This window comes from Bombina bombina, chromosome 1 (genome assembly GCF_027579735.1).
Source record: "Bombina bombina isolate aBomBom1 chromosome 1, aBomBom1.pri, whole genome shotgun sequence".
Taxonomy (NCBI): Eukaryota; Metazoa; Chordata; class Amphibia; order Anura; family Bombinatoridae; genus Bombina; species Bombina bombina.
In genome coordinates this window covers 137,914,854-137,923,372 of record NC_069499.1, presented here as the reverse complement: position 1 = coordinate 137,923,372, position 8,519 = coordinate 137,914,854, and the positions used below count along the sequence as shown (strand labels likewise).

Sequence of the window (8,519 nt, the reverse complement as noted above, 5' to 3'; positions counted from 1 at the left end):
CTCCAGCACCAGAATCAATTAGAGCTTGGGTATAGATCTTCTTATGTCCAATTAGAAGAGTTACTGGAACAAAGAGTTTTTTGTATAGGGAATGACCACTATTTTGGCTTAACTCAGTTCCCTGGACTAGAGTTAAGCCCTGGCTTTTACTGGCCTAGTAGGACAATCCCTTAATAAATGTCCTTTAAGGCCACAGTACAGACATAAGCCAAGAGTCCGTCTTCTCAAGCGTTCAGTCTCAGTTAATTTTATACTTCCTACTTCCATGGGTTCAGCCTGATCAGTAGTAGGAGAGGCTGGAGTGACTGGATTAGAAAAACGAGGAGCTAAACGAAAAGGAGTTCGAGTGGAAGTCCTCTGTGTTCTATCCTTTTCTTGTTGGCGTTCACGAAACCTGGCGTCGAGACTGATACAGAGATTTATTAAGGCTTCTAAGGACTCTGGAAGTTCACGATACACCAATTCATCCTTGAGACGCTCAGAAAGTCCTTTACGGAAAGCGGCTCTGAGTGCTCCCTGATTCCAAGTGGTTTCAGAGGCAAGGGTGCGGAACTCAATTGCATATTGAGAGACTGGTTGATTTCCTTGACGTAAATCCAGGAGAGTAGCTTCAGCAGCGGATGACCTTCCAGGTTTATCGAATACGTTTGAGAATGTAGATAGAAATGTATCAACATCCAACAGTATAGGATCATTCTTTTCTAGCAAAGGTGACACCCAAGCCAAGGCTTTTCCTTTCATTAAGGAAATAAGAAACGTGATTCTAGAAGAGGCAGTAGCAAAGAGAGTAGGGCTATTTCGGAAATGAAGACGGCATTGATTCAAAAAGCCTCTACATTCTTCAGGATTCCCATCATATTTATCCGGAAGAGGAATCCTGGGACTTAGTTGTACCTGAGACTGATTGTTAGGAATCGGAGGAGGTAATGCCTCAATCGGATTTGGATTGGGATTAGGATTGGGAGGTGCGGTAGCAACCAAATTTTGTAATAGAGCAGTAATTTGATCAAGTTTAGTGTCCAGAGACTGCAAGTGAGTGGCATGAGAACCCAAGAGCTGTCCCTGGTGAGCCACGGCCATAGATAATTCAGTGGGGTCCATTTTTGTGGCCCGTTTGTAATGTCAGCCGCTCTGGAATCAATCCGGGATGTAACCCAACTGCTAGCGTGAATTGAAAGCACACGCTAGCACACTGAGAAATATCCAGGACGTGACCCACTCAGGAAGCAGATTAGAAGATAACAAAAATGAATATTGTTCCAGAATGCAGGAAAGCCACAAAGGATAAAACGTCCCTTTAAGTAGTACAAAGAACAAAAAGGAAATGCTCTTACTTGAAGCTTCTGAAAAAGGTCCTCTTTAGCAGGCTTGTAAAACAAAGGAAAAGTTCTCTGTTGCAGCTTGTAAAAGTATAATGTCCCTTTAAGCAGGTTTATAACAAACAGAAAGGCAAAGTTCTCTTTTGCAGCTTGTAAAAGTAAATGTCCCTTTTAAGCAGGTGTATAACAAACAGAAAGGCAAAGTTCTCTTTTGCAGCTTGTAAAAGTAAAATGTCCCTTTAAGCAGGTGTATAACAAACAGAAAGGCAAAGTTCTCTTTTGCAGCTTGTAAAAGTAAAATGTCCCTTTAAGCAGGTCTTGTTTATCAAAGAATAGGTTTAAAGGTAAAGGCAAAAGCAAGGTCAGGCAGGCAGAAGTCGGCATCCAAATATCAGCAAAAGGTAGAGGCAAAAGACAAGGTCAGGCAAGCAGAAGTCGGCATCCAAGTATCAGCAAAAGGGTAACAGCTACAGGCAAGGTCAGGCAGGCAGAAGTCAATGTCCAAATATCAGCAAGTAGGGATAAGGCAAGAGGCTTGGTCAGGCAGGCAGAAGTCGGTACACAGAAGAACAAAACTGATATGGTACTCACAATCCAGGGAAACAAACAAACGGGCCCAGATTCAGATCTCCCGCCGAGATTTAAAGGGCAGGAGCGTAACCGTCATCAGAGGGTGTGAGAGGAAGCGTCATGTTGCTAAGCAACATGACGTCAGAGACACAGAGAAGTTCCGGGAGCCGCGGCGACACGGCGATGAACGGAAGCGTTCATGACATTTAGATGTTGTAAAGTGTTGTTCATGGGTTCCTGTTCAAATTCACTTTTAAAGACAAATCACTAACAAAAAGTAAATACATTCAACTAACTAACTGTTTTGTAGACATTAAAATAATAATAAAAAAGAAAACAGATCACTACAGTGTTTGTTTTTTTCTTTTTTTAAAAGAACTAAACCTTAATTGGGAATATTCTGGTTTACAATGATTTATTGTAATTTGGAATGTTTAGCATAATCAACTTGTGATTTTGTAAAGTGGGTGAGATTGACCTAAGTGGAATAATCCAGCTTCTGCATTAATGTTACCAAAACATCAAACAAATAAAAAATACAGGACTTCTTCTAATGGAAGAGGATAAAGGGCACATATACAAACAGTTAAGACTCATTAATAAAATAAAGAGTTGATATTCTGCATGTCTCAGTAAAACAACCACACCTATGTAAAGCTCTGTTGGTTAGAGATGTTGCACGGGGCTCAGTAGCTACAAGTGAGAGGCAAACATTAACCAATTCCATTATTTCAAAAATATCAAAGATCATACACCATTGTCCTTCCTGATTCAGAAAACACTTGATGGCATTCATAAAGCAAATGTTAGTAATGCCATTAGCATATTCTATACCACTGTTCTTCATATTCCTATGCTTTTAAGCAATGACGTGATATTAAGTATGTTCGCTAACTAGTGCTTTCCATGAAATCCAGTTGTATGCTCTATTCAGTCTGTGAAAAAAGGGAATAACAAATGGGGCATAAGGTAAATTATGTATTTGTTAATTCATCAACATAAACGTGTACATTTGGTTTTCTTGAATAATTATCTTTTTAAAACTTGGATGACCTGCAAAAGAAATTAAACAAGCAAGGTCCTTCTGCAAAACTAAAAATTGCAACATATATTGCCCTCATGATGGTGTAGTAAAAAAAAAAGGTTTCTAAACCAGTATGCTCCTAGTTTTGTTATTTCTATACAGCAGGATATTTTCAGAGGGGGTAGTACAATTACATTACACTCTGCTTGTAATTGGAATGCAATCATCATTAGTTTTGTGAACTTTGGACAAGGTCCAACACACACCACCCATTCACCAAAAATACTTCCTTTGGTAGCTACAAGAATTTATCTTTTTTTTTTCTCTGTTCAGTTTTAATATGGTATTCAAAAGAATTATGTACACTCTTCTTACTCTCCCTCCTAAATGATAGGAGAACCAGAAAATATTCTTTTATGGTGTACGTTGTCTCTTCAGTTTCTTTTAAAAAAAAAAGTTTTCACGTGCCCATGATGCAATTAGTGGACGAAGGCAGCATTGTGCTTTGTGAATATGAAAACAGCAAGGAATGTATCTACTGTTTATGGCAAAATGAATATGCTCCAGCGATTATGTGATGAAATCCACAATTTGGAATTGCTAGTTTTGCTTACACTTGCAAAGAGGCCCAAACCACCAAAGAATGAAATAGGATATGGTCTTAAATGTCTGTTTTACCCCCAGGAATTGCTGCGAGGGCTGACCTTCAGTTCAGTCAAGCAGGAGGAAATTGACTGTGCAATTTTCTGTTGTGTTACTTTGTACAGTCTATGTACATTATACAAGGTTCTTAAGGGCTACACTGTTGTACTTCTTGTCCCTGCAACTTGAGGACGTGCAAATTCAACAAAATCATCGATAAGAACTGGCCATGCCCCTTCTTCATCATAGTTTGACAGGTCATCAGCTATCATTGTACTGAAATCTAGGAGGAGGTTCCATGTATCCTTAGGGATTGATCGTTTATGATGTTCCAACAAAAACTTGTTCCACAAATCTAGGAATTTAAATCTTCCACTAAGTACTAAATTCCAGTAGGCGATGGCTATTTCTAAATCTAGACCTTTCTGCCCTGGATTCTTTGCAAAGTTGAATGTAAATTGATAAAAATCCTTAAATCGCCCTGTCTCTTTTAGTTCTTGTTCCATTTTCGGAAGCTGTGCCTTTAATTTTTCTATGCTGTCACACCCTAGTTCTGTCATTCCATCCATGAATTCCTGCTTTGAGAACTCACATTGCGTTGCTGCTCGGAATTTCCATGCAATAATTAGAACACTGACACTGGCTGGATCAAGAGCTAAATCGTCACAAAACTGTTGGATGCCGTCTATCCCAATTTTATTTTCATCTTGAGGGTCCTTATATCGGTTATAAAGCTGCTCTAATTTTTTTCTGTCCAATGCTCCTTTTACACATTCCCTTATGTAAAGTTCAGGGTTCTGAAAAAAGTTATCTGTAGCAACATCAAGTTTCCATTCATTTTGTGACAGGCAACTCACTGCAGTCTTCTCACTGGATTGTGTGAAGATCATAAACTGGCAAACTTTATCTTTTTGTGATGATTTCAACTTGTTCATGTTGGTACTCGGCCTCCCAGTGAGTGTGAGTGGCGCCCTCCGCTCTCACAGGCTCCTGTGCTTTCTATTTTTATGTAACTTTACACTTCAGATAAAATTTTATTGCATTTAAACATTGCACTTTATATTTTAAATTTTTTTTTTTTATATTTAGGATTGTGATTTTACTAATTCTGATTATGCCTTCACAGTTTATATTTAACTTTAACAAATTAGGCTCATACTGGGCAAGATTACAAGTTGAGTGCAAAATTTCACTTCCACGAAAGTGTTATTTGCGCTCAACTGAGTAATACCACAGCACGCAAATGTGTGATGGTATTACGAGTTACGAGAGCACGCTTCTATAGGCTCCAACTGGAGCCTCGTTCTGATGCCGTCATACACGACACAGAACCTAAGTACAGAGAAGGGGGTAAGTCGCCCAGCGATGGGCAGTAATTTAAATATGTATGTATAGTAATATATATGTTTATGTGTTAATATGTGTATTTTCACATATTAACACAAACATATATATGTTTATAAGCATATACATATATATTTACAGGGAACACACAGTTCCCATAGACCGCAATGTAAAGTCCATTTTTTTTTCTAACACCCCTTAGCTGCCACTTTTAACCCCTAAAAACTGCTTGGTGAAAAAAAGCTAAATTTTTTCATAAAAAACACTTTATTTTAGGGGCATTTGGGGCACTTTCAGAAAATTAACAATAGATCTTTTCTCTGATTAATTTTCTGAGTGCTAATTGCTACCTCAAGCTCATGATAGCAATAACCAGCCACTTATAATGGCTGGTTATCTATCACTCGTCCGCAAATGAACGGATTTGACTTAGATGTCCTTGAGATCATTTGGACTATCTGGTCAGACATATATAAATAACAGTACAATCCTTTATGGATCAGTGTACTGCAGTGGCACATTTAGATTTTGTGCTGCCCTAGGCACTCAAAATTCTGCTGCCCCCCCTCAGGTTTTAGGCCTTTTTTGCCCATAATATTCTTTTGGTGAGGATGTAATATAACTTTTTTTTTCATTGCATTTCCAAAGTAAATGTTCATGTTCAAGTGTTTGAGTGTGTAGTGCAGTGTGCATGTTTGTGTGGGTGAAGTGAGTCATAAAAAGTGCTGTTTGTCTAGGCCAAAATATGCCCCTGGTGTACTGTAAATGATATCACCTTTAATTTCCAATTATCCATTTTATCATTTATTGTATTATATTTTTTTAGAAATAGATCATTTGTCTTTATTTTGACAATTTCAATAGTGTAATGCTATGCAGCAGAAATTATCCTCACAGTGTTGTTTATGTGTGTGTGTGGGGGGAGTTAGAGACCCCAACCCATATAAAAGGTTGTTGCTGCAGCTGCTTGCCTGAGTTCCTTTAAGGAATTAATATATGACATTCATACACAGCCAGATTATGATCCTTAAGGGGTTAAAGGAGTAGCTTGTTAAACAAGTAACAACAATGTATTTGTAAGTAGTCAGGGATCAGGGATTTTAATCTTTACTTTTGTTTTTAATTTAATGTATTTGTTTGTTCACAAGTCGGTTATGTATGAAATGTAGTTGAAGATAAAGTATTTCTAAATATGCTAAAAATGTATAACTGACGGCAAGTAAAACTGTCATAGGACACAGGAGGTCTATTAGGACTTCAGAAACATTTTTATAAGGATTTTCTCTGTCTGATACGAATGTCAGTGACAAAGTGTTTATTACAATATTATGAAAGGAGAAAAGGAGAAAAACACTGGGGTGAGGTTGTGAAGATCAAAGATTTTATTTACATACCTCAGGGATGAGAAATGTAATTGGTAAATTAGAGATTTGTTAATGTATTAAACAATGACTATTTATAGGTTTCAATTAAAGTAGAGGCCTAACATTGACTGTAAAAGAAATTAAATAATATAGAAAGCATTTTACAGATAAAAAAAAGAAAATAAATAAATGAATAAAAAATATGTTTATTTGCTCAGTAAATCTAACGTTTGGTTTTATGCTTCTGGGGCCTCATTCTTTTCCTCCAAAAGAGTTGTGATTATTGCTATTCTCAGACAGTGAACATCTATAAATTGATACTCAACAAGTTAAAGTTTTTCCTTTCATGATTCAGATAGAGCATATAATTTTAAAAAAAGTTTTCAATGTACTTTAATTATCAAATTTACTTTGTTCTCATCATATTCTTTGTTGAAGAGATACTTTTCTAGAGCAGTACATGACAGGAAACACTGCTGCCACCTACAATGCTTGCAAATGTTTAACGCAATTATTAAACGTCTGACATATATTACTCAAGTCATGTGCATAGTCCTACACCTTCCTAACTGCTTTTCAACAAAGGATACCCAGATACAAAGTAAACTTGATAAATGAAGTCAATTGGAAAGTTTAAAAAAAAAAGTTGCACTCTATCTGAGTGGTGGGCGGGGCTAATGGGGCAGCGTGTCTAATTTATGTTGGTATGATACACACAGTGATATCATTAGAACATAATATCGTTACAAGAAACATAGTTGCAACCTAAAAGGCAGAAGGCTTAACTGTTGCTGGTGCGATACACACAATGATTTTGTGGTAACTTAATATGTTAAAAGAAATTTAGTGAAAAAGGCAGCGTTTTTAACTTATGTTAACTTAGGTTGGTGTGATACACACAGTGAGTTTGTTAAGAAAACAACATTATTAAAATAAACAGAGTTGCCACTACTTTCTATTTTTAGAGGACACATGATTATGGTCCGTATCGATAACTTTATTTAACAAATTAATTTCTGTGTGGTGGGCTGTTGATATTGGTATAGGGCTTTTAGACAGAAATCGGCTGACTGGGTAACCCCCACAAAGCTTGCAGGCAGGAGGACGCCCTTGAGTGCATAGAAATGCCTGTGTTGAATGCTTGATAATAGATGTTAACCCTATACTCCTAAAAGCACCTTTCATCACCACTCACGCTCCTCATTAGCGACCTGGCCCTATCTTTCGGCCAGATTAAAAGTTTTGTGTTAGGAGCTATGCGGTGCTAACGAGCAGTTTTCTCTCACCGCTCACTTACATGCAGCGCTGGTATTACGGGGTTTTACAAACTCGGCGTTAAAAGACAAAAAGTGAGTGTAGAGCAAAATTGAGCTACATACCGCACTTCAATACTAGCGCTGCTTAAGTCAGCGGTGAACTGGTCATACGTACTCGTGCACGATTTCCCCATAGACATCAATAGGGAGAGCCGGCTGAGAAAAAGTCTAACACCTTCCAAAAAGCAGCGTAAAACTCAGTAATGCAGCCCCATTGATTCCTAAGGGGAAATAAAAGTTATGTTTACACCTAACACCCTAACATGAACCCTGAGTTTAAACACCCCTAATCTTACACTTATTAACCCCTAATCTTACGCCCCCGACATCGCCGACACCTACATTATACTTTTTAACCCCTAATCTGCCGCTCCGGACATTGCCGCCACTATAATAAACATATTAACCCCTAATCTTCCGCCCCCAACATCGCCGACACCTACATTATTCTTAGTAAACCCTAATCTACCGCTCTGGACACCGCCGCCAACTACATTATATTTATTAACCCCTAATCTGCTGCCCCCAACATCACCGCCACCTATATTTATTAACCCCTAATCTGCCGCCCCCAATGTCGCCGCAAGCTACCTACACTTATTAACCCCTAATCTGCTGCCCCCAACGTCTCTGCCACTATATTAAATGTATTAACCCCTAAACCTAAGTCTAACCCTAACCCTAACACCCCCTAATTGAAATATAATTAATATAAATCTAAATAAAATTTCTATCATTAACTAAATTATTCCTATTTAAAACTAAATACCTATAAAATAAACCCTAAGCTAGCTACAATATAACTTATAGTTACGTTGTAGCTAGCTTAGGGTTTATTTTTATTTTCCAGGCAAGTTTGTATTTATTTTAACTAGATAGAATAGTTATTAAATAGTTATTAACTATTTAATAACTACCTAGCTAAAATAAATACAAATTT

General features: G+C 37.5%; 1 protein-coding gene across 1 annotated transcript; it reads right to left on the bottom strand.

Moving 5' to 3' along the window:
• Positions 1–3,442: 3,442 nt before the first annotated feature.
• Positions 3,443–4,539, bottom strand: LOC128636472 (DCN1-like protein 1). Its single transcript, XM_053689486.1, has one exon. The coding sequence runs from the start codon at positions 4,488–4,490 to the stop codon at positions 3,711–3,713; it is 780 nt and encodes a 259-aa protein (XP_053545461.1). The 5' UTR covers positions 4,491–4,539; the 3' UTR covers positions 3,443–3,710.
• Between the last annotated feature and the right edge of the window lie 3,980 nt (positions 4,540–8,519).